Raw genomic sequence first — 27,655 nt, forward strand, 5'->3', positions numbered from 1 at the left:
TAGACATGTGCAAATTATGATGCACTGGTCAAATCTAAACTTGTCACAATCAACAATTTTGCTGTTCATTAAGAATATGTGAATTACAGTCAAAAAATTTCCCATTCTTGTGGCTAGTTTTCTAGGTTAGGCCCAATAAGTTTATTCTAACTTGCCATTGAATATTTATTGTTTGTCAGTTTACACTACAAACTGCAGATATACTGGCAAAAAACTTGTTTGTTTACTAGCCTACTGATAAAAATATAAAGTTGCATATGTTATCTCCTTTCTTGTTCCTCTTAAGATATTTTGCACCAAAATGAAGAAGTGCATTTGACATGACACATTTGTAGCCTACGGTATATATTATGGGGTTCTTATTCACTACCGTAACTATGGTTGATTTTGAGCCAATTCCACTAAAAATATGCTGGTGGTAATTCTCGTAAGCACTTACATACAGTAAGCAAAATAACTATGTTTGAATTAAACATCGGTGGGCTAAAATATTGGTTACCGGTACGGTACTTACTTTTGAATGCAAACAGCTAGCTTCATACAAAATGAAATACAGTACTTCTATATTTCAGGTATGTCACATTTAGCATGTTACTCGTGGGCCACTCATGATATACAAAACAATTTATATGCTTAATACAAATAGAGAATGTTCATAAATACAGTATATGTTTATTACAAACAGCAATAAGTGTACAGAAAGGTTTTTTATTAAATAGTTTTAAAAAGTCATTAAAATGTTGTCACAGTGTTTGGAGGCTCTTCAAGACATGAGTGAAGAAGAACTTATCGTACAATATTTTTTGATAAGGTATGTTAAACTACACTTATATTTTTGCAGCTTACTGGTTAACAATTCTCTGCAACAGCATTATCTGTTAACCGGGTTATTGTGATTATTCTTGTATTTTTTGTTTTTGTCTTTTTGCATGTATGGTAATTAATATGGACTGATTGGTCTGATGCAAATAAATAGTAATAATAATATTATCAATATCAAATTTGGAAATATAGCCAATGAAATACGTAATTGCAGGTTGAAAAAGTTAGCTTTCAAAAGCATAATATGCAGTATACACCATTATGATGACAGTGCTACCTACTTTAGAAGTGCATTAATTCAATAATTCCGTAGCTATATTTACATTTTGAGGTACCGGTAATGAACGTTCTTCTTTGGGTGCCAATTTTGCCTACTATATATAGCAATTGAACGTGACTTATTTTACACAAAACATATGCATTACATTACTGGTATGCTAAAGAACTATGGCATCAAATGGTCACCCAAGTTCGGAGAGATTAATGGCACTTCATGAAGATGATGCATTACTGAATTTATTTGTATTTTACAGTTGAATGAAGATTTGGAAGGTGGAAATTCGCATATGACGGGATATTCCCTTCGAAAAGTGGGGTATTACACCGACATATTGCGCGCAATGAAATTAACAACCTTAATCTGCCTAATGCATATCATGACTATTGTGAAGAAAGCTTATTGCCGGACTTGGACTGTGCAAGGTATACAGCAATCCATACAGAAACCCTCTACGAAGGCGCTTTTAAAGAACTTTTCTAGAACCTTACTATGTTGACGTGTATTGTTTTCGCTGTGATGGTCAGAAATAAAAAAAAACTAAACTTAAGTGCTGTATACGTATGAGGAGTCATATTTTTTGCCACTACAAAAGCTGTGGCGACATTTACACTATATAGTGTAATAATTACCTGAATAGTGTTGCCAGATAAGGAATTCTGGTCTAATTTGAGAAAAGTTTAAAGCTGTTGAAAACAAAAGCTTGAATTTTGTAATTTTTTTTAGTCTTGGGCAAAGATGAAAACGCTAATCTTATTCCTAACTCTAACCCTTACCTTGACCCTTCTTAACTTTAATCCTAACTCTGGCAACACCTGCTTGTAACCACGGCGTTAAGTGTGGAAAAGTAGCCACTTCCAATTGAGTATATGGTGAGGAAAAATATGCAAACACTAATAAAACGTAACTTTAGCATTATAAACATTTCACTATAACATTTAAAATCATAAGACTACATGGAATCGCCAATAATATAAGACTGTATATATTCATTTTTTTGGAAAATTAAACAAAGATAATGAATACCGCTGCAACGCCAACATTGTTAGGCCTATGTGTTTCCGGTGGCTCCAGGTCCCCTGCTGCCATGGGCAAGCATATTAACCCTTGAAAGGGGGGTATCACGGCTGCCACGTCGCTCATTGTTGCCTGGTTTCGGAGGATGTTTGAAGTTCCTTGATTGGGGTAGGATCTCTACACAAACATATAGAAAATCATGTAGTGCAGTCAACCATCTGTAGGAGCTGACAAACCTCCACGATCAGCTAACTCAAACAACTGGGCATATTCCTCTGGTACACAGTCTTGGATTTTATGTACATTTATAATCTTGCACAAGCAATTCTTTGCAAGCCGAGCGCTTTCTTCGGTGAGATACACTACGTCCAATGTGTCCACTAACAAAGCACGTAACATTAGCATCAACAGTTCAACATCAGATAAATCATCTATGCTAACTACAACAAAGAAATCATCAAGCCAATTGAAAGAGAAATTCACATTCAAATGACCGTCGCGACCCCCAGGTTGAGAAACGCTGCTATACCGGTATATACTATATAATATATATAATACAAGTTAAATCTCAGAACTTTTAACCTTTGTCGCTTTAAATTACTGAACCTGCATACTTACCAGTACCGTACTTAAAATTGTCTTGCTAATGCTCTTTGTTTACAAATTATTTTTGGGAGTGACTATTTTGAGTGCCACAGATTGAAACATATCAACTTTTTGTTGTAGGCCTATCACTAAATAAAACAACTTTATGCACTTATGTAAGTGTCAACTGAATTAATTGATCAATCAATGTTTTTGGAAATGATGCTGGCTAAGTAGCATCTGCCAATTACGGTACTAATTTTAAGCCTACTTCAGCTTAAAGCTTCCACAAATATTTAGTAATTATAAACCCTTCAATTATTAAGCTGCTGTATATACTTGGTACATTGAAACTTATGAACTTTAAAGACCACTACTTCAAACTATAAAGTAATCAATTCCTTAGCAATTTGAAAACTCACATCATATTTTAACTACTTGTAGTCATGCTAGATATTAACTGTAACTAACATCCTAAACATTCTACATTAGTTAAAAACAGTCTGCAACCACAATATCATACAGTTTCACCGTTGATAGTTGGCAATATGCCTGTATTTGCATAGCCTACCTTCCAAGCAGATTATGTAATTTGACCACAGTCTCCATATTAAAATCTTAAGACTAACTTAGAAGGATAATCTGGTAATAAGAAAAAATAGCCTAGGCCTATTTAGCGGTAATCTGCAAATAAGAACTTAGCCTACTAAAAGTTAAAACAACCTGCAGTTGACATTACTCGGCTAAGCCTACCTACTGCCTAGACTTTTGGCTACGACTTGCAAAAGTACTCTACCAACACTTGAGGCGCTGTCTCAAATGCAAAGACACAGCCTTGCCTAGCAACGCCATTGAGTTTCCAGACTAGTATTATAGAGACTGTGGTTCAATGGTCAACCAGCTGACGAATTTAATAAAATTGCAGGAAGATGTAAACAAAATTAGATAAAACTGGAAAGTGTAGGCTTGCCTACTCTCAAGTTAAATTTGTTGTGGAAACTATGAATCAAAAAGAAAAAGATTTTCTGGGAACGGAACGCTTGATTGATTGAATCTTTATCCTCGGACTGGGAAACCTTCATGCAGAGCTTAATCCTGGAAGTTTCGCATAGCCTACTTGTGGAGGGTTTGAATCACTGACGCAGGCCGGTCACCGAGATTGACAAAGTGAAGTTTCGTTTGTTGAAGTCCCGGGTTGAAGTCTTGTTGCCGGGGAATTATTCCATTGAGACTTGAGAGCAGTCCTTAACGTGCGTTGCTCAAGCGCACACCCCTAGAGTCGAATCAGCGCCGCTTGATCTAAAAGCTTCTTCGTTCCAAAAGTTAGCCTACCTGTGCTAACCAACTGAGCTATCGGAGCTGACGCTCCCACAAAACCGCTTCACTGTTTCAACCATACAGACGAAATTTACTCTGTCGCAGGCTATGTTGGAAAAGATTCGCTAGCCGTTGATGGTCTAGTAACAAATGTAGGCTACAAATAAACTCAATTTACTCAAATACATAACACATCATCGATTAGTTTGAAGTTCTATGGAAATTTTATCGTAGCCTATTGCAGTTGCAATCATGTAGGCCTACAACAGATTTAAATAAGTTGTAGCCTACATTAATGACAAAAGTTAGGCCTACACAGCAAACTTGAGCTGCAAACCGGAACTTATCACTCATGATTCAGTCCCATGATTAGTCCGCCCCGTTAGCTCATTGGTTACGCGGCCGGCTCAAAATCACGCGGCGCAAGTTCGACTCTCTGGGTATGCGCTTGAGCAACGCACTCTCAGGACTGCTCTCCATTCAGCGGCACCTAGTGAATGGAATAAGTCTCCAACAACACTTCAACAATCGGAAAACTTCACTCTGCCAATCTCGGTAACCGGCCCTGTGTCAAGAGCCTCTACAACTACAAGTATGCGAAACTACCAGGAATAACCAATCAAGGCTTTGTCAGTCCGAGGATAAAGATTCAAAACCAACCAACCAACCATGATCTTTACTCAAGAAAATCATTAATCGCAACTTTCGGAACACTTTTCCAAATATTTTGTAGTCTTGAGAAATGAGAATCTTTTATACATACAGAGGTAGCCTACATCCAAAGATTGAGTGTTGAAAACGAGGTTTTAACATAGCCTACATTTGATGCTGTGATCCACAACTTTGCGTAACATTCATACAGTAGCGTATTTAGGAGGGAGGATAAAGGGCGATGGCCCGCCCCCCCCCCCCCCCCCCCTAGGCTAACGATCAGGTAAAAAAATACAAATTTTGAAAAAAAAAGTTGTAGCGCAAGACATAATTGCTTGGATGATTCATCGATGATTTTATCCTTGCGGAGATCTATTTCAAACGAACATTTTTTTTCATTTTTTTGACAATGGCATGGCACAAATTCAAAGGAGATTCAATGAGCACTGCTTGCTAGTTTTTAAAGTAGCCTAAGCACATTTTTGCCTTCATTGATTCATGAAGATGAGGACTGCCCGGTCGACGAGATTTTCGACTTTTAGGCTACCGGTAGCCTACCATAAAATGCTGGCTGTTGAACCAAGCAATTGCTTCGCAGCTACTATTGAATTGCAAAGGTGGAGAGCGAATTGGCTTGCAGTTTTTGTGGATAGACGACCTGCGACTCTTGTGGATGCGTGTCAAGCTGCTGAAAAACTCGGCACTTATCCGATTTTCCATAAATTGCTTTGAATCTTTGCTACGCTTCCAGTTACAACTGGCTCGAATGAGCGATGTTTTAGTTCACTGAAATAGCCTACCGGCAGTGTTGTACGCGTCAATGAAATAAATTGACGGCGTCAGCATCAGCGCGAATTGCCTAAAAACTTTACGGCGTAAAGTACTGCGTAAGCTTTTAAAGGAATTGACGGCGTCAGCGTTAGCGCTAATTTCTAGCGCTATTTTAGCCAGGGTCTCACAAAATGGAAGTAGGCTATTCGATTTGTAACGAGTTTGGTTTTTGAGACTGTTTCGAGCTGTGAAAGACGATTTCGTCTTTTCTCGACTCGGATTAACCCAGGATAGGCTACGATAAACAAACTTGAAACTGCATAGTTGGATAGACGAACAGCTGCCACACAAAAGATTGTTCATTGCTATCAGTCTGAAAGTCAAAACGTCAAACACAGTTAAATTTTAACTCTCATAGTGAAACGAGATTTTCCATGAAAACGAAAAATGACGCATAGCGCTTGACGCTTAAAATCGGCAAAATAATTGACGGCGCTGTCACTTCCGTTACCTAAAACATAAACTGACGGCGCTAGCCTCAGCGTCAACAAAAAGTTGACGCCGTCATTTGAAGCCGTCAAATTGACGGCGTCAACGTAGCCTACAACACTGCCTACCGGTAAGCTACCTGAAAAATTATTACCGCACGACCATGACCGAGCCACGTTTGGATGGTCTAGCTCAGATGTATTTTACAAGAATACGGTATTGTAGGCTACTCGAGTAGGCTATGATGCAGTCATTGACATATTTGCCAAGCGCAGCCATCGCATCAAACTGTAAATTGTCATTACAAATCGCCGAGAATATTCAAATGGTATTCGAGGTCGGGAGGACTAACTTAGCCTATTGTTTGTTCTGAAGAGTTTGATGTCTTTTGTTGGTTCATTGATTGGAACAGTAACTTTTTTCTGTAAATTCGCTCTTGATTTTGTATCTCTTCCCCCTATCAGACGGTTTCAACTAACCCCATCCCCTGTTCTGGTGCATCATATGACATTTTGGTATACTCCCGCCCAGTGGCGCGGGAACTATTTTTCTCTAGGGGGGGCTGAAGCTGTCGTAGTGTTGTCAGCTTCTGGGGGGCGAAGCCCCCCAGACCCCCCTTACATGGGGGGACATTGACAACTGGGCATTCGGTCTCCTCCTGTGCAAAAAAAAACGACGCTAAAACACACACATTGCAAATTGTAACAAATGAAGAACGGCAAACAGCAAAGCAGCTGTTCAGGAAATTAAAATGAAAACGAACAAATTAGAAAGTTATATGAAAACGACAGTTTGTAGAAATGAGCTCTCACGCGCTTCCGAAGATTGATTTTCGCTCAGGTGTTTTCTCTATAAACTGTGTCATAAGTTCTTTGACATCAACAGTGTCCAAAATGTTTTGGTGGACAAGCATCAACGCAAGATGAATAGGCCTACCGTAAGTCGTTTTTGTGTCATTGAGCTTCTCAACCACGTTTTCAGGCGTCTTAGAGCAGAAAAAGAACGTTGTGATGATGCAACCGAAACCGAGAGGCAAAAGCAGAGCTCCACGAATTTTCGCGTTTCTTTGAAAAGATTTAGTGTTTGAGGGTTTAGTTGCAATAGTATCTCAGCAACCTTTTGAACGGAGTTTGCGGTTTTTCCACTTACAACATCGCTGAGCAAAGTAGGCTAAGTTCCGTTTTTAGGCTATCTTTTCTGATGGCATTGGGTAAGCTGATCTCAGTATCAGATCTTTCCTCACCGTTTGCATAGATCAAAAGGACTTTCTCTCTGTTGGCTGCTGTAAGCAGATCCGCCTGGTCGAATCTTCGATCAAGCTCAGCTTGAACCAAATCAAGGGCTTCGATGTATTGCCGTTTCTACGCTCCTTCTCCCGCAGACGACAAAGCATCCGATTCCTCTGTGTTTCGAAATCTTGCTGGAGTTTTTCTCACTCGGGGATCCTTTGGCGTCTTTAGGTTATTGACAGACGCAAAGACGTTCGCTGCTTCCATAAGCTTGGAAACGGATTCATCTTTTCTGAAATTTTTGATCCGTTCGCGGAGAGTGGTGATTGATTCCAAAGCTGAAAAGCTGAAGAAGCAAAGATCTTTGGAGCTGTCTTGCGACGGCTTCTGCTGGCTGAAAAACTTCCCCGCTGCAGGTAATCGCAAAATAAAGCCGCGTCGTGCGTGCTTGTTTTACCAAGCCGAATATGTTTGCACGAGCGTTTCTTCTCATTGCACTACGTAGCGTTTCTTAACCGGGGGTGCTAGCACCCCTTGGGGGTGCTGGAATAGACTGTAGGGGGTGCTAAATGCATGCAGTATAATATCAAAAAATGCCATTTTATTTTCTGCATTTTTTTGTTATTCTGCCAGTATCAGCAGTTGTCATATCAATGATTGCTGTTTCGAAGTAGCCTACATGATTTGCTGTCATTGTAGTCATCTCCCAGTCAAATACTCAAATTGATCCTGAGTAGATTGTGCGAACTTATCTGGTGGGTGTTTTGTTGTAATATTGTTGCTCACCTCTCGCTTCTAGAAACCACCATGGCAAAGTATCCAGAGTGGATACAGCAGCCTTCTTGGCAGACATGAGTGATCATAGGCTAATAGACTAAAGGAGAAGCTATGATTGACATGCAGGTGAATCAGAGTTGCGGGACAAACTTTCGTCCTTCCGCTTGCTGATTTCTTGTGTGACCAGTTGACAGCACATCCTGCATTGGCACGAGCAGCAATGGAATTGATCGTCCCATTTCCGACTAACTACCTGTGTGAAAAGGCGTTCTCCACCATGCTCCAAATCAAAACAATTGGCCGGAGCCGCCTTCAACATGGGTTGCTCCACGATATGAGAGTAGCTTTGACAAACACGAAGCCTCGAATAGAGAAATTGGTCACACATAAGCAACAACAGAAATCATATTGATACATGTGTAACTAGATACCCAGCTGGGTAACTTAAATATGCTTAAGTTTGTCCATGTTCTTTTACTATTCTCGGGTTTTCCTTTTTTTTTTTATCACCAATGACGACAGTAGTTTTGAAGGATAAACAAAATGATCAATTTGTACTTCGCTTTCCTTTCAATAGTGCAGGCCAAAGTTTAATGGCGGCGTCGAAATTTTGACATGCTATTTGATCACTGGCGGTATATTTTGTCGCCTAACAAACGGTGCTCTTGTTTTAAGAGAGTTGATTCACTTACATATGGTTATATATAATTGAATTTCTGTTGGTGAATGAAAGCCAAATACCAAATCCTGAATCAACTTCGTTAAAACAACTGCTCAGTTTGTTAAACAACAAGAGACTTCATTACAAAATATATCTCCAGCGATCTGAAGGCATGTTAAAATTTCGGCCTGTAGGCCTACTAAACTTTTGGTCGGTACTGTAGTAGTTTTATGTCAATGATAGTTAGGGGGTGCTAAACTGGTCAGGCCTGTTTACAGGGGTGCTAAAGTCAGAAAAGGTTAAGAAACGCTGCTACTACGGTATCTTCTGTCATGTCGGTCAGACTTGACAAAGCAATATCATGTAGGCTATTATTGTAATGTTCAGAAGTAGCCTACGCATGAAATGTAAATATTGCAGAATGATATCCAATAAACGATGTACCGCCGTGTTAGTAGGGAAGGTGGCTAGCACCGCCACTGAGAGGTATTGCTCCCTGTGATTGACGACTTTTTATTGCAAATGATGAGCGCGACACGTAACAGGAACTCGATTCATCGTAGCAATTAGTGTTCGAAAAAATTTCTGAAATTATGTTATGTAGGCCTACCTTAAATTGTCAGAATTTTCTAGGGGGGGCTGAAGCAATTATTAAAAATTCCAGGGGGGGCTGAATTTTCTCTAGGGGGGCTGCAGCCCCTTGAGCACCCCTACTTCCCGCGCCGTTGCTCCCGCCATATTTAAATGGTCAAACAAGTCTAATTTTAACCCAAGTAGAAATAATTCACAGCCATTTTCACCAAATTTGAGCTTTCTGTGAACGGTAGCCTACTATCGTTGAGACTACTTATTCATAACGTGTGTACTACCCCCAGACCCCCCCCATTGGCTTCCAGCCGCCGAGTCAGCCGCTACGCCACTGACTGACACAATGTTTTGCCCCCCCCCCAACAAACTTTCTAAATACACCACTGCAATTCATATTAAGTTAGGCTAATCTTCATGACTCATGTTCAACAGATTGCTTAATGTTGCGAGAGAAAAGGATAACGTTTAAAATAGATTCAGAACTTTGCGAGAAATCACCCCACAGAATAGACCCCAGACAATAGCCCTAGAGTTTTTCAGGCATATTCCAAGTTTCATATCCTGTAATCGGCAGCAGTGGCCGAGTAGTTTGCGCCTTGGGCTCGCAATCGAGAGCCTTTTTTTGTTTGTTTGTTTGTTTATCTTTATCCTGCATTGCGGGAAAGCGGACTTGAGCGCTATGCATCGGTGTACGCCTTCCGACATACACCTGACCCACGCTGCAGCCGACGGCAATGTCTGTTTCCAGTTGTCTACTCTACGTATGACTTAAATTTGGTACTACCCATTACTCGAAATCGATCACTATAGGTAGAGGCAATTATCGTAAAGTTTCTTGCCCAAAGAAACAACAGCAAGCCCAGAGAAACAACAGCGAGCCTGCATGTTCGACTCCAGCCACCCGTACTTGCTGGTGTTTTTCTGGGCAAAAAACTTTACGATAATTGCTTCTACCCAGTGATCGATTTCGAGTAATGGGTAGTACCAAATTTAAGTCATTAGTAGAGTAGACAACCGGAAACAGACATTGCCGTCGGCTGCAGCGTGGGTCAGGTGTACGTCGGAAGGCGTACACCGATGCATAGCGCTCAAGTCCGCTTTCCCGCAATGCAGGATAAAGATATGAAAAACAAGTAATGTCAAGATATCCCTGAAGTAAATTATTATCGTTTAGCAAACTTTTCTCAGTCCAGTGTAAAAGTGACACAAATCCATAACAAATCAAAATCTTCTTGGGAAAGCTTTGTATTGACTAATCACAAAATGGCAACGCTGAACTCTGGAACAAAACAAACAAAATTGTATCAAAAATTTTAGGCAGTGGCTATTTGACCGGCTCCGGTCTTTGAATCTGAAACACTATTTGACCGGTCATGACGTCACTACATAAGCACTTTTTTCTTTCAAAGCAAAAGACGATAAGCGCGTTAAGTTTTAAATTCAACACGGTTTCTTCAACTGAGTCCGTGGCGCATACGTAACGTCTCGGGCTGCCTTTCTTGAGGGAATGAGTTCGATACTATCCGGAAGCGTTCTTTTTTTTTTTTTTTTAACTACAAAAGGATACAAACTGATATGAATGAATCAACAAGTGAATAAAAAAGTTTCAAAACAAATTAAAAAAGTTTTTTCTAGTCTTTATTTTTAACAAATTCCTTTCATTTCTTAGCACAAATTCTCTGAAAAAATCACACCTTCTAATAGGCTGTAAGATTACGTTTCGCTGAAGTCCGAAGTTAAAAATTAAATCCAGTCTCATTGTCGCACAACAATCAGTCAAGTTTCAAATCATCATCTCAACCAACCCTTCAAGACAACTTTCCACTTTCAAAAATTTAGTTAAAAAAAAATAAAGAACGCTTCCGGATAGAATCGAACTCATTCCCTCTAGAATGGCAGCCCGAGACGTTACGTATGCGCCACGGATTCAGTTGAAGTAAACGTGTTGAATTTAAAACTTAAGCCGCTTATCGTCTTTTGCTTTGAAAGAGAAAAAGAAAAAAGTGCTTATGTAGTGACGTCATGACCGGTCAAATAGTGTTTCAGATTCAAAGACCGGAGCCGGTCAAATAGCCACTGCCAAAATTTTATCAAAACAGAATAATTGCGGTTCAGTTTTTTGTATTTCTGACAAACAATATTGACAAACATAGCAGAGGTCTAGAATCGGTAGAAAAAATATGGGTACACAACCGAATTCAGGGTTGTAAACAATGTAGCCCACTTAAAATTTGTCGGCTGCATAGCCGAGTGGTAAGAACGTCTGCGCGGATGCAACCTAGTTCGTACCCTGAAATAATCGAGAGAAAAAATTAAAAAAAGCGGAAGTCGCTGATCGCAGTTTCCGCAAACATTTTAAAATTTTTCTCCTGAAAAGATCGAGGGAAAGATAGCACCAAGCCGAAGTCGCTAATCGCAGTTTCCGCAAACATTTTTCCGTAGTTTCCGCTAACCCTAACCATAGACTAATCTATGCTCTAACCAGTGGTTCCCAACCTTTTTTTGGCTGTTACCCTAGTCTCCACCTTAAAGTGAGCTAATTATCCCCACATCAATTTTCAAAAACAAAAGCGTTCATTGCTATGTACGGTATTTCAAAGGGCTAACTATGACAATCAAAATGCAATATAATACTGAATACAAGATAACAATGCGTGGTAAACATTCAATGCGAAGGTTGGGCCTGGACTTCAGCCGCCAGCTTTTTGATCCTGGGCTTTGTGGGCGATTCTTGTACTGAGGGCGATTCTTGTGTCGCTTTCGACATTCAGGTGATCAGTGATCACGCTTCTTTGTCTTCATTCCCAAGACAGTTGAAAATCCTTGTTCACAGCGATACGTTGTTGAAAAAGATGTCAGGATATTTAATGCAGTGTCGCTAATGTTGGTGCGTCCTGGAGTCTGCCAAACCTGAAGGGTTCCAATCCAAGCCTTTCCCCTTGAAATCAAGTTTCAACGCTTTGTTCATTCGGATAGTGATAACTTCTTCTTTGGCCAGAAAGTCGTCATCATCCACCTGGCTGTCATCATATGTGAAGGGCTCAGTGCACCATTCGAGACTAGCCGTGTCCAAATTCGGAAAGTAGCTGTCCATCTTCTTGGCTAACTGGCCTAAGTGGTCAGGTATGTCCTCCTTCAACGCCGCTGTCAACTTAAGTCCATTGCCTTCGAGATACATGCCAAGTGTCTGAAACTGCGCCACTGTGCCTCTTCCAACGTGCTTGTTCCACAATTTAACCTTGGCGATAAATGCTGCTACGGCTAGTTTGGTGTCAATCACAGTTACATTCTTGCCTTGAATTAAAAGATTGTCTTTGTTCAACTTACGAAAGATATCAGCCAGATAGCACAGCTGGGAAATCCACTGTTGGTTAGAGAAGTATTCAGCCTAGTCGGACTTCTTTTCTATCAGTAAAACATGGACAACCTCACGAAGTTCGACCAGGCGGGTTATCACTTTGCCATGAGACAGCCATCGTACGTACTTCTGTGTGGTACAGTAATGCTTCGTATCTTTCTCCCATCTTCTTGCACAGTTTCTTGAAAAGATGGCTGTTCAATTCTTTCGCTTTTATAAAGTTCACAACCTTCACATGTTTCACTGTTTCTAAATCGGGTCTCGTTACCCCCCAAAAACAAGCAAATTACCCCCCGGGGGTAATTTACCCCCAGGTTGGGAACCACTAACCCTAACCTTCGCTGATCACAGTTTCCGCAAACATTTTTCCTCAGTTTCCGCTAACCCTAACCCTCGAGTTTGTTTGCCGAAACTCCGATCAGCGAGTTTCGCTTTGTGCTATTAATAGGGGTGGGCAAATAAAGGCATTTTGATGATAGTATTTCCAGGACTCAATTTTTTTATGGCCATTTTTCTCTCTGAATAAGAATCCGATGAGTTCTTTTGTCTATGACGTCATTTTAGGTTGGTTCAGCGGCCATTTTCAAAATGGCCGCTGAAAAATTGATATTCTCCATCAATCAGATAAAGATTTGATCATATGGGTCATGTAATATGTCTAAATATAAGTTGTTTGGGGCGTAGATTCTAAAAATTAACTCAGTATTGCGATTCACTGCATTGCTGTGGCGATATCATCTGAAAGTACAAAAAAAAAACGCTTTTTACATGAAAAATTAAATTTTTTTAGTGTGTTTCACCATCTAACAGAAAATAATCATACGAATATCTCATTGACAATCATTCCCGCATAATTACACATGCCAGTTTACATAATTCTGCTCAAAAGAGAGTCCACAGTCATCGTAATGTTGGATACTGGCTTTAGTACATTTTTAATGGAGGACTTCAGTTCTTCTGCACCAAATTTTTCAACCCGGTATCGTCCGTCAGCCGCCTTAACTCGTCTCATTTGTCGAATTTCGGGTGCTATAGTTAGTCGAAGATGGCTAACTTCGGCTAAAAGTTGTTTTCCACTCAAACATTCCAATTAATCAAGCGATGTACTTGTAACTGGACCGCCATGCAACTTGCACAAGTCGATCTGACGTAAGGTCTTCTGTGTCTTTTTGTTCTTTAGATCTGCTTTTTTATTTAGTGAAAGTTTTTTTGGTGCCTCGACAGTAGCCAGAAAGTCTGATTCCAGTTTTTTTACGCTGTTGACTTCTTCTGAGCATCTTGCTCATTTCCAGCGTGCTTTCTTTTCCAATACAGATTTTTGTTCAAAGCTGAAGTCCACCAGTAAGCCATTTGTGAAAACCACATTTTTCCGCGAGTGTGTAGTAACAGACATACTCCCACCTGTAACTCTTATACGATTGTCAAATTTTGCAAACTGTGACTCGCAGCCCAAATTTGTCAGTGGTGCCTGCTTCAGTGCTTCTCTATTTACGCCCACATTTACATCTTGCCACAGGAATTCGACTGCCGAAAGTTGCCTCTCCACAGAATTAATAACTTCCCCCATCACTGCAGCTTCCAACTTATCCAGACCACTTGGTTCGCCTTCTCGCTTAGCCTCCATCACTTCTTTCATCACATTCAATTTTTGATAAAAAAAAAACCTTCACTCCATTCCAATTTCTGTCGTCATGCCGCACTTTGTTGTCAGTCTCATCAATGCCCAAAAATTGCATCAGAAGGAATATGATTACATATCCCATTTTGGTGTAGATTTCTGAGCATCGCGTGAACCATTCATTCTGAACGTATGCGGCAACTGCAAGCATCAACTTATTGCTGTTGATGTCTACCACTTGGTTAAAAACGCATCTATGTGCACACGATGTTGCAAATACAGCCGCGCTAAATCTGCAATACGCCCAAATCGGTTAGATACAAATCCTCTGAATACTCGGTGATCAATATTATTATCTTCCATCCACTGTGTATAGTCATTGTAAAGCGAAACACTGTGAGACGCATGACTTGGTGAAAACAACTTAGCGAGTGCTATGAGTCTTAAGGTATGAACTGATGTGCCATGGGAGCCGAAGACTTTCTCACCAACAGTTAGTGGTAAGAGATTTTGCAATCCAATTTTCTGCTCAGCATTTTTGTACACTTTATCTATGCCGTGGTCAACACATGGATGTAGACAAAGGAGCCTAAGGTCAGTAAATATCATGAAATTACACACAGAAGAAGTCTAAGGCGCTTTCAGACTACACCTACAGGTAAGTTCACAGAAATTGAAATCAAAAACCTTTCACACTACACATAAGTTGACGGAAGCTCACGGAACGGTTATTCCCCTAATTCAAACCGTTCTTGTGGTAGACCACTATGATATGGCAGAATATGGCGATTGTATAAGGTTTTGTTACATCACATTCAGAAGTTTTTTTCAGCTCAAGATACCAGTAACTTCCAATAAAGGTGGAGATCTACCTCTTCGACTCTGTTGCTCATTTCGTTTCACGCAGAAAGCAAAATAGCTTGCAAACAAAAATGGAAAACATTATCGTTCTGACTAAACCACCACAGTGTCAAAAAAATCTGAACGGCAGGATTTGCAGCACTAAAAGCCAACACCCACGGGATAAGCCGCTAACCTCAAAACTCTCAATAGCCTAGCCTAAGAACCTGGACCCAGCAAAACAAAAAATCGGGATGTAAGTTTTCTTGAGCTGACGGAAGTTTGCGCGCCATTTTCGCTTCATGTGTGAAGTTCAGTGAACGAAGCTCTTGAAAGTTGACAACAACCACGAACTAAAAGTACAAAAACGAATATCCGTGAACTTCCATGCAGTTTGAAAGTGCCTTCTCAATCTTCCTGGTAACATGGTTGCATGGTTGCAGAAGCTCAAACGATCGTAATAAATACACAAATAATAACCTAAAATGATCTTTTCTGCAGAAAAATACAAGAAGGTATCATGCCAGGTAGCTAAAAGTGCTTTTATTGTAATCTTTCGGAATGGCCCGTTTCGGTGAGTCCGATTCGGTGAGTCCGATTCGGTTAGTCCGATTCGGTGAGTCCGATCCCTTAACGGGGGATTTTTTCAATTTTTTTTTTAAATTATCGGGTACCATAGCCTAATTATCATTGCCGTTTTAGGGTTAGGGGTTAAGGGTTTGGGTTAGGGGTTAGAAGTTAGTAACTCACCGAATCAGACTCACCGAATCGGACTCACCGAATCGGACTCACCGAATAGTAGCAGACCCGTAATCTTTGACCCTCAAAACATATGTTTAAACATATTGCACAGGTATATTCGTCTCACTCGTATGTCCTGAGAGCAAAATAGCCATTTTTGGCCGCCATTTTGAAAATGGCCACTGAACCAACCTATTATGACGTCATAGAGCAAAAAAATCAACGGATTTATATTTACCAGCCCAAATGGCATTAGAAAAAATGAGTCCTGAAAAATCGACCTGAATTTGCCCATCCCTACTATTAAACTGCAATCAGCGACTTCGGCTTTTTTAATCTTTTCTCTCGATCTTTTCAGGGTACGAACTGAGGGTACGAACTAGGTTGCACCCCGTCTGCGCGACGTTCGAAAGGACATGGGTTCGACACTGCTCCAGAGCACGCGACTGTGCTCGGCAAAGACAAACTAAGGGGAGCAGCTGACTCGAAAACTATATGTCACTTCGTTGCTTCCTGTAAAAGCATGATTATTATTAAAAAAGCATTTTTACAATTAAAAAAATGGTTTTACCCTATCTTGACCAAGATTATCTGAAAATCACACAGAGGTTGCTTTCAGTTCCACAATGAAAACAAACTTGTAGTTGTATCTTGCAGTTAAAGCAACCTGCACGAACCTAAAATTAAAGCAATTAAGTCTGTAGGCTAATGACTGATTTAAAACTGGTCACACTGAATTTTAATACTGTAGGGCGTTAACTAAACTTTTTAATTTTGTGCATCTCCGCTTTTATATCAACTAGGCTACCGTATTTCTTCATTTTGATATTGTTTTATCAGGGATACTTTAGGCCTATATTAGGCCTATTAGACTACGGCTAGAAGAGTTAGGTCTGTTTTATCGTACTTCATTCTGGAAACATGAAATCAGTGTTAACTCAATACCATAACTGCAGGATATTATGGAAACACAAGCTTATTTGGTTTGCATAAAAATTTATTATATACCTATTTGTTGAGTGAAATGGTTAGAATGCTTACTTTGCTTAGCCAGTCTAATCTAAACATAAGAGCCGAAAATGTACCGTAGATACTGAACTCATGTGTAGCAACTGTTCGAAAACTAAACTGTCTTTATCTTCAATGGTATTATAGGTTTGCTGCAGATACGTTTTGTACCTATCGCTCATTATTATTTGATTTGATACCATATGTTTTTAATTTCAGTCTTTGACACTAAATTCAGTGTAGCAGCCATGTTGCAACATTGTTTTAGTTATTCTCAAAATGACCAAAACTACATTTGATGATAATAGAATTATAATATCTATTCTATATATTATATACCATACCGGTAGTTGATAGATTTATATAAGTTTGACCTGCTAACAATTCAGGCTATAAATAATTAATTAATGCTTTGAACATGATTATCTGTTGTACCGTATTCTTATTGTAAAATATGAGCTATGAATAAACAAACATGCTTTCATAGTTATGTCATAATTTTGTAATAATTGTATTATTTCAGGGAAGATTTATGGGTTCGAGACGGCATAATTCTTGACCCAAGAATGCTATTTTTTGAAGAGAAAATAAAGCCAGACTATCGAGTGAACTGCCATGGATTAATAATCTCACCTGGATATATTGATATTCAATTAAATGGTAACTAATTTAAATGAGGTAAAAGGTCATAAGTCGTATGGTAATACATTATTATTTTTGGTTTCTTATAGTTTAACAACTTTGGTTAAAATATCAATTTCTCTACACAATGTGATGTATGGGAGAAACACCATCTGTGTTAGTACACAAGTGTTAAAGCTTTATATACTTTCTGTAACTTGATTTTTTTATATGGTAGTACTTTATAAGCTACAATCCTACTACGTTTTTTTCTCAGGTGGTTTTCATGTTGATTTTTCTTCCAATGTTGCTGATGTTGAAGGTGGAATTAAAACAGTTGCAGCTGGCATCTTGCAACATGGCGTTACCTCATTCTGCCCTACCCTTGTTACTTCTCCGGATCATATTTATAATCAGGTATTACCCGAACTTGTAATTCTATGTCATATCCTGACCTGAAAAATGCACTCAAGTCATAAATAACAGTTCATATGTTACTTTTGTGAGATTAAGTACACTAGGCTAAAAATATATATAACTTATGATATAATTACAAAAAAAAATCTAAACTGGCTAAGTCATGTGCTACCTAAGGGTGGCTGAGCAATCATCAAGCACAACAATGAAAATAAAAAGTAAGCAAAAAAAAGTTGAAATGCTACTAAGTGATGGAAAGCAATCAAGTAAAAACATGGGGTGGTTCACCTTCACCCTGCAGAAAAAGTTTGAAACTTTGTTCCTAGAAAATTGAAGGTTGTCAAGATGATGCAACAATAGGTTTGGTGAACTCACCTTTAGAAAACAGTGCTTTTCTTGGAAGATCAAGCTTAATCACTCCATTCAACATCAACCTTAATCTGGTCTTTGAAAAATCATAACACAAATTGTATAATCAAATGGAAAATTGTCACCAATTTAATGCTATATATATGAATTTGGATCAAGAAGATGCGATTTGTGCCTCACAGACAAGATTTTCATCGCCACTGCAGATTCTTTTTCATGCATCAATAAAAGAGACAAAATAATTTCAAAGTGCGGGTACAGAAATAAATTTAAATTAAAAAGCTATAACTGATTCAACCCTCTTATATCATTGCCTTTGTTTTCAAATCGTTACCCTAACCTACTAACTATAATACTTTTTCTGATTTGTTACAATTTTATCACGCATTTTGATTCAATATTTCACACTTTTTAGTTTATTTTATTCATTTGAGTTAACATTTTTGGCATTTAGTGCTGCATTATAATTAACTAAATTGTGTGCTATTTTTTACGGCAAACAATTTTGATTTTATATTAATTCAATATTTTCTGCTTTTACTTGATTGCTTTCCATCAGTTAGAATTTCAACTTTTTCCTGCTTACTTTTTATTTTTGTTTTCAGTGTTGCACCTGACAATTGCTAGGCCACCTAGCCTGAAACCTTTTGTAGCGCATGACTTAGCCAGTTTAATTTTTTGTCATTTACATTAGTTCCGCTAGCTACATTTGAGCACTTTTTTGCACTTGCTGCAACTGATTCCTGAAAAGCTTCATGCAAAATTTCATTTTATGCTCTATATCTATAATTGTATATTGACTGCACGGGTCTGCTACTATTCGGCGAGTCCGATTCGGCGAGTCCGATTCGACTAGTCCGATTCGGCGAGTTCCCTATTCGGCGAGTTCCCTATTCGGCGAGAGCCTTTTTCGGCGAGTGCCCTATTCGGCGAGTTTTTGAAATTTGTTAAAGGAAATTATCGGATGCCGTAGCCCAGTTATCCCGACCAGCAAAAATTGCCGTTTTTACATCGTTTTAACGTCGCTAAATGTTGAAATCGTGTAGAAAAGAGAACTTTGCTGACTAGGATACGTTGAAGCTGAGAAACATTCACAGAAGCCTTTCGAATTGTTCCAAGAACCCATTTAGCATAACATTTCATTTGTACATTGATTCAACGTCTGAATACATTATCTTAAAAATGCAACGTATCGTAGGGCTTCTGTGAATGTTTTTCAGTTTCAACGTATCCTAGTCAGCAAAGTTCTCTTTTCTACACGATTTCAACGTTTAGCGACGTTAAAACGATAGGCCACACATTTGGTTAGCCTTTTTATTCTGTTACTACAATGTAAAAATGAACTGTTAAGCTAACTGGGTTCTTGGAACAAATTTTTGCTGGTCGGGATAACTAGGCTACGGTACCCGATAATTTCCTTTCAATCTAAGCTGTAGGTCACACATTTGTTGATCCAAACTAATCATTTTAACTATTCAAAAGTACTAACTTATAGACATAAACATGATTTTTTTTGTAACATTGTCTTTGTTTTATTTTCCCTTCATATCTTAAATTTTTCTGAAGGTGTTGCGGCCGTGCCAAATTTCTTTCAACTCAATAACTTACTTCGGTCACAAGCACGTTTTAACTTCGCGTTTTGTCGCTTCTACCTTTTTCTCGACCTTTGCTATGTTGACGTGTATTGTTTTTGATATGATGGTCAAAAATAAAAATAACTGAACTGACATGACGAATTTTAATTTAATAGTTCAAACATTTTATTTTTATTCCTTTCTGCACGATTTAAACGTTTAGCGATGTTAAAACGATGTAAAAACGGCAATTGTAATTAGGCTACGGTACCCGATAATTTCATTTTAAAAATTTCAAAAACTCGCCGAATAGGGCACTCGCCGAAAAAGGCTCTCGCCGAATAGGGAACTCGCCGAATCGGACTAGTCGAATCGGACTCGCCGAATCGGACTCGCCGAAACGGGCCATTCCGTGACTGCACTGGCGCCGACTTACGGGGTTACGGGGTGGCCACGCCACCCCGTAACCGCATTGGCGGGGTGGCAGCCACCCCGTTTAGGTTACATTACTTACTGCAAATAAATGTAATTTGAACGGACGTTTAAATCTTTTTTTGATCATTGGTTTTCGCTTCAAGTCAACGTAAAGCAAGAGGTGAACCAATACAGTATTGCGAAGAAAATGATTGATTGTTTTTGTCACAAGCATGATACTCGCGTAACATCATGCAAGCTACGTGAAGATTACGCAACACGTGGCTACGAGTTTTTTTCCTTGTTGTTGTTGCGATCGTTTTATTTGTTACTTGTCATAAGTCATTGTTACATTTGTTAGGTTTACAATGGGATTTCTTAATCAATATAATGAAACAATTTCATTAATGCTTCCAAACGTGGTCTGCATTGTGAAAATATACTTATCGTTGCCTTCCACCACCTGCGAGACGGAGCGATCGTTTAGTGCACTCAGGCGCATAAAAACCTACTTGCGATCTACCATGACGCAACAGCGATTGAACCACGTCCTAATTTTAAATGTTTACCAAGCTGAAGCTTTACGGTTACAACTTGACCAGTTGATTAACAGTTGGATTGACAGAGCTGCTGTTCGCAAAAATACTTTTGCCAAATGTTAAATGTCAAGAGCAGAAACATAGCAATAAAATTCACGACATACTTCCTGTGCTTTGTTTTAAAGTTGCTTTGTAAATTATCGAGCTACAAATCAGGTGTGAAAAGACAATTGCATGTACGAAACACGCTTAGTAAAAATCAAACAAAAACATGCAGTTTGAAAGTTTTTAGGTTGCCATATTGTGCTATCCGCCACCCCATGCAAAAATAAAAGTCGGCGCCTATGATTGACTGTGTTTGTAATTGTTCAGTTGTCTTTAAATGTTAACAATCTTTTTGTAGCATGTTCCCATCAAACCAGCTAAGAAATGTTACCATTTGACTAAAAATAGTTTACAATACTTTTTTAGACTTTTTCATCATCAAGTTCAATGTTTTAAGGTTTTAAAAATTAGGACTGTAGAGCTCTATACAGCTCTACAGTCTACAGTCCTAGACTGTAGGACTGTCCTAGACTGTAGGACAGTCCTAGACTGTAGTCCTAGACTGTAGGACTCCTACAGTCCATACAGCTCTACAGTCCTACAGCTCTACAGTCTACAGCTCTAAAATTAGGACTGTAGAGCTCATATACGTATCTGTATACAGCAAATTAAAGCTGGCATTCCAGAATAATTACATTTACAATTACATTTTGAGCATGGGGCATTGAGTTGAAATTCTTACATTATTTCCCCACAGACTTTACAAGTTCTCACCAAATAAAATCCCATCCAATACTTTGTAAGAATTATATACAGACTATTTCATTATATAAGTTGTTTTACTGAACAATTTTGTATTTCAAACACATCAAATAAACTTTGAATCGAAAAGATTTTTTTTTTTGAACTGGCATATTTTATTTTCTCAGATTTTACCAAAAATAAAAAGATGTGAATCAAAAGAAGGTGCTGGAGTTTTAGGTAATTGTAATTACTGCTTACTGTGAGGTGATGTAAACCGGCATTCACTCTAAATATATTTGTGCATTTTTTGAAATAATGACTTTATTGATGAATGGTTTTTAGATTTGTTTTTATGGAGTGCAGTATTTTTGTGCACTTATTTGTTTTACCCACTTTGAATGTTTGAATGTATTACTACCATTACAGCATCATAGCCGATGCGGCCTTTGATGAACTTGATGCTCAGTTCGTAAATTCTACCAATGTTCCCTTTGTTACAAAAACTTAAAAAATAAAATAAAGTAGAAAAAGTAATCATCAACATCCAAACCTTAACAAAAGTGCAGCTTACCACTAGAGTTGACAGAATTACTTCAGTAATATATGCATATAATATCATAACATTTGCAATAACAAAGATAGTACTGTGCAGTGTGCATAGTAATTAAGTTACAGAAACAATACTATGGCAAAAACTAGAGCAAAGTAAAAACTTTCTAGGCGTTCATCTGGAAGGACCCTTTATAAGCAAAGAAAAGAGAGGTGCCCACCCTGCCAAGTATATAAAATATTTGGATAAAGGATCTGAAACATTGATGAGCACGTATGGAAACCTAGATAACGTCTCTATAGTGACAGTTGCACCTGAAATAGAAAATTGCATTGAAGTTATTGAACAGTTGCGAGACAGAAATATAAATGTGTCTCTAGGTAAGCAAAGTGCAATTATTTGATTGTTTCCAATGTTGAATTAATTTGTGTTTTTAATGTAGTTTTGTTGTGCAGAATCGGAATATCTTTTAGTAGTCATTTTGACATGCTGTTTTTTATGCCGTCTTTATCATTTGTGATAAAACTAGTGCATGCATTTCTAATAGGAATCAATATTTTTCAATGCATTTTTAACAACAAATTGTTAATACCACTTTTTAGAATAACGTTTCACTTGATTCCTCTGGACTATTATTTTTTTTATGTGTAAATAGTTGTACTGCATTTTGAAATTAAACGTTAATGTTACATGATAGAAAAGACTGAAAAGTGCATCAAAAGTAACAGGTTGTTTTAATCTGTTCATTCAAGTGAAAATAGATTTCATAAAATTTTAGGCGTGAAACTTACCTTGGGAAATATTCTTCACTTTTCTTTCTCTTAAAGCATCAAGTACGCCGATTTTTCGAAATTTTCAGGGCATTCCGTAGGTAATCTAATAGAGGCAGAAGTAGCTGTGAACCATGGAGCAAATCTAATTACTCATCTCTTTAATGCCATGCTGCCATTTCACCACAGGTACTAAATTTCTGTTCAATTTTACCACAGGCCATTCAGTGGCGAACCTGTCTCTGGCAGAGACAGCAGTGAGCCACGGAGCCAGGGTAATCACTCATTTATTTAATGGTATGCAACTGTTTCACAAAAGGTACTTTGCTCCAATGGCTTTTCTGTGTTTGCGCAAGCAATAGCAGCTTAATTTTAGTTCTGCATTGAATGTTTATATACCTGATAAAAACCCATTAACTATGTTGCTTTTTTTATGAAATCGTAAAGTTGTAGAAAATTTTGTAAGTCAATGGTGGACCAACTCGTTTTTTCAAGTTTATCTGAATCGGGAAACAATTATTTCATAAATAAGTTAGCAACAGAAGCAATAAGCATGAATCGTCTACGGTTGCAAAATTAGCATCAAATGTACACGACCTTAGCGCTAATCAGGTTCGCTGGTCACATTTTATACGGTTTTTGCCCGACAGTCTGACAGTATTTTCCACTCTTGGTGAGTTACAATCAGTCGTTACTAATTACTTTCAGTATGGCATGCTTTCTCTTCTGATTCACCCACAACGAAACGCAAGAACCTTTGTTATTCATATATTATTGCTTTAATGATCATGATTGTAATCGTGTTTCAGCAATTTTACAAGCATGCTTGCAAAACTTGTAATTTGTTTATCGTTTCAACGTCACAAAACGTTCAAACGATGCAAAGATAGCTACTTTGCTGGCTAGAGAAACAATTTTTACGATTATGCTATTTTAGATAATTTGATCTGATGTAGTGGTATTTGAAGTTGTCAGTTGCTGCATGGCTTGAAACGCGAAAAAATTTTTTGTTATAAACATTCTGGTAGTCTCTGCAGAGCAGCTTTTACCATGACTTCAGCTTTACGGTTTCAAGATCATCATCATGTGCCGTCTCCGAAATGAAGGTTGCTGTCAATTGCTTCCACACGCCACGTTCTTCCGCTACTCTTTTTGCTTCCCCGATGCTTGACAAGTCAGCCCACTGTTTTACATCATCTCCATAAGTTTGTCTCCTTCTTCCCCTGCACCTCTTTGCTTCCATCATTACCCTCAATAACCAATTGATGTAGCTATCCTGCTAATCCTTTCAAAATACGTCCCTCGAATTGCACCTTTTGTTATGCTAAATTGTATGCCCATCTTACCATCTATCTTGCACTCCAATTTTTTGCTCTAATTGCTTCGTTTGTAATGTGTTTTTATATGATTTTTTAAATATTTTCTTGTAGCACCAGAGTTGAAAAGCGTTAATTTTGTTGTGAATTTCTTTGTTGTAGGTCTAGCTTTTATGTCCATATGACATAATTATTTTGATATAACAATATATAATAATAGTTTCAGTTTTTATTTCAAATCTGTATCTCCTCCTAAAAATTCCTTATATTTCCAAAATGATGTTTCCAAGATACGAAATATTAATTTGGTTTTGAAGGCCAAACTTCTTTTTCAATCACTGGGTGTAGAAGCATTTTTTTATTTTTGAAAAATGGCATAAAAGCTTTGGTTGCTGCAGGTACATATGTACATTGTACAAACCATTTTCCTTGAACATCGTTGCGCAATCAATTTGTTGCAAAGTTTCCTTGCGGTTTAAATCATCTGATGCATTTCGCGTGAAAGCGCCGCTGTCAATCGCGATCATAATCACTGCACTTTGCTCACAAGGAATCTTGTGTTGAACGTGATGTTTTCATGCTAGTTCGCAAATGACATATAACAATGTAAATAATTGCAGTGCTAGCGTTTGTCATGTTGATTTTGTGTAGTACCGTCGGTCTGTAGTGGCATATAAAAACTTTTGACAATGTTATCACTTTTGAAAACTTTGAGGTATTCCGCAATAACACAGTGTAATAACTTTACAACAAAACTTTGAGGACTATGCTACGGATGATGACCCGCAACAATATTCTTGCTGAATTGCACATCTATTCGTGTTATAAAATCAAGTGTGTGTGTGTGATATATGTATGTGTTTGACTAAGCGTGCACTCACAGCTTATTGCTGGTTTAATATTTTACTCACACATGAAGTACTGATTGTTTAGAGACCCTGGGTTAGTAGGATTACTAACCAGCTCAAAGATCCCTCAAAACCTTCAGATATATTACGGAATAATATCAGATGGGATTCACACTAACCCAGCCGCACTAAGAATCGCCTACAGAACAAATCCTAAAGGTATATGGCCGTGATCAATCTATTATATTAAAATTATATGATATTTCGTGCTGGTTTCATTGTGTATCATGCGATAAATCTACGAGGTAATTAAAATGTTTGAACTTTGTTAAGGGTCAGCTGTATGGTTTGACATTGAAGAGACCATTTCAACATTTTTTCACGTTTTTTGTTCAAATCTAATCTAAAACTAATCATGCATGTGCTACCAGACAGTGACTTAATTTACTAAATTTGTGATATTCCAAGGTCTGATCTTGATAACTGACGCCATTGCCGCTATGGGACTTGAACCAGGAATCTATCAGCTGGGACAACAGAGTGTGCAAATTTCCGGTTTTGGAGCTTACTTGACTGACAGCAACATCCTAGCCGGCAGGTAGCGCAACACTCGTTTAAAAATCGCTTACATGCAACTTACGCTCGGCAACCTGCGTTGTCGAAAAATTTGCATGTGTTGTGAACATCAAAATTGCTATGTTAAGTTCAACAGTTTAAATTACTCTACTTTCTCTACAGTGATAAAATTATTATTAATATTCAACACTTAATAAACTTTCTGTTAAATTTTGGAAAAAACTTTGTAATATCGTCTAAATTTGGCCAAATATTTACATAACTTTTGCCTGCATTAACCAAACAGTGTTTGCAAATAAGAACTTCTTAACACCACATGTTGTGTGACTGCGGTATCACCAAAGTTGTAAAGTTGTTAAAGAAAAGGCCGACTCCGGCTTGATTCAAAACGATCAACAATTTTTTGTTTTTGCAAACCTTTTTTTAAATAGTCTTTCTTCACCGTATTGCGCTCTAAGTCTATACCGGAAAATAGAAGTGTTTGTTCTTGTCAGTTTTTGTGAAAGTCGCTGTTTCAATTTCGATCACAACTTTAGCGAAATCAAATTAAAAAAGAAAATGAAAAAGGATGCAATTTAAAAAAAACTGGCAACCCTCAAAAATCTGGCAATACTGAATCGGAGTCGACCGGTTGTAAATCGAGGAATCGGAGCCGTATATCTTTCGCCCGATTCCACAGCCCTGGTTAGGCTGGTTATGATATTTTTTGAATGGCACAATTAATGGCGTGCTAATGGTACAATCAAACTATACAGTAGGCTAGTGCAAAGATTAATCTCGTTCGTTTACAGCATCGCAACTATGGACCATTGTGTGAGATATTTTCAATCTGCAACTGGTTCTTCTTTGGAAGAAGCCCTGGAAGCCGCTACTCTTCATCCCGCTCTTTGCCTCGGAGTGGAGAAACGGAAAGGAACGCTGGACTACGAGTCAGATGCGGACTTCATACTTTTGGATGATGAGTTGCGTGTCCAAGCGACATTCTTGGCGGGAAAGGAGGCTTACGTTTCCCCACAGTTCACATCACGTGGTTTACAACTGATACGCGAAAAAACGTAGACAAAAATTTATTTTTAGTTGCTATGCACTTAATCATGGTTATAATTCTTGCTTTTTGTTTTAATTAAACATATTGGGCTGCATGTATTACACAACATAATTTTCAGTCATTCAAACATTATAGTTGGTTGTAATGGAGAGTGACCTATTTTCCGGGTTGGCTGAAGAGATTTCATCACCCTTTAGTGTGGCGTTGGTGAAACTCTGGAAAAAACTTAGTATGTTAAAATTTCTACATCAGAATCACATTAAGCTGGCTGCTGTTGCTTATGTCATTTTGTTGATGTTTATTGTTTATGGCCATCAGACTTTGAATTAATCTTGTAGCCTAACAACTTCCGCTCGTTTCCTGCAAATAAAGAAACATATTTATTGCATAATAAGTTATAAATTAGTTTGAAATCTGCTAAACAAAGGAGCGAGTGAGACAGTAGGCTAATACAGTACTAGACTGGAAGATCACAATATATTGATTGAATAGGTTGTGCGGGTTGTATAAAGACATCAAACATCAAACAACATAGTCATCATGTTGTGGTAAATATGTTTTATGTGTAAAGATGGTTTTATTAAGATTTCAAATGTTAATTGGCTGTCTAATGATATTCTGTTGACGGACATTCTAACTAATTTGACTATATCCAATCCATCCATTAAAGTTAAACTATTTCCACACAATTGTTTTCGGCTGCATAGCCAAGTGGTGAGAGCCCAGGAACGGCAATCGAAAGGGCGCCGGTTCGACACCGCTTGCGGCTGTGTCGTTGGCAGGACACTTAAAGGCATGCCTGAAGGAACAATTGTTACTCGAATTATGATTTTTCAGAAGTTGTTTGTGTAATATGGTAGATCTGTAACAATATGAATTTAAACACTATTATAAAATAACGAAATAACAAGAGATTACGTATTATCACATTTTAACACTCATCCAAATTCCCAGCCAGCAAGCCCATATGGGCCCCATATACTATTTTAATGGGCTTGTGGGCATGTGGGTTTTTTGTTTTTGCCATATGCGCCCAATATGGGCTTTCTTGCAGAATGTGTTGCTAAATGACAAG

At 38.2% G+C, this 27,655-nt stretch overlaps 1 protein-coding gene across 3 annotated transcripts; it reads left to right on the forward strand.

The window, feature by feature from the left end:
• The first annotated feature begins 7,016 nt into the window (after nt 1-7,016).
• LOC145772016 (N-acetylglucosamine-6-phosphate deacetylase-like) lies at nt 7,017-27,000 on the forward strand. 3 transcript variants are annotated; one of them, XM_082583823.1, is made up of 9 exons: nt 7,017-7,574; nt 17,273-17,409; nt 17,648-17,787; nt 21,658-21,709; nt 22,193-22,402; nt 22,882-22,981; nt 25,042-25,175; nt 25,425-25,554; nt 26,324-26,997. In XM_082583823.1, exons 2-9 carry the CDS (start codon nt 17,316-17,318, stop codon nt 26,589-26,591), a joined length of 1,128 nt encoding a protein of 375 aa, XP_082439949.1. In that variant the 5' UTR covers nt 7,017-7,574; nt 17,273-17,315; the 3' UTR covers nt 26,592-26,997. The 3 variants fall into 3 exon arrangements, with proteins under 3 accessions (XP_082439949.1, XP_082439948.1, XP_082439947.1); XM_082583822.1 differs by lacking the exons at nt 7,017-7,574; nt 22,882-22,981 and adding exons at nt 16,589-16,724; nt 23,012-23,111 and having other exon boundaries at nt 26,324-27,000; XM_082583821.1 differs by lacking the exon at nt 7,017-7,574 and adding an exon at nt 16,589-16,724 and having other exon boundaries at nt 26,324-26,998.
• The last annotated feature ends 655 nt before the right edge of the window (nt 27,001-27,655 follow it).

This window comes from Aplidium turbinatum, chromosome 6 (genome assembly GCF_918807975.1).
Source record: "Aplidium turbinatum chromosome 6, kaAplTurb1.1, whole genome shotgun sequence".
In the NCBI taxonomy this organism is placed as follows: Eukaryota; Metazoa; Chordata; class Ascidiacea; order Aplousobranchia; family Polyclinidae; genus Aplidium; species Aplidium turbinatum.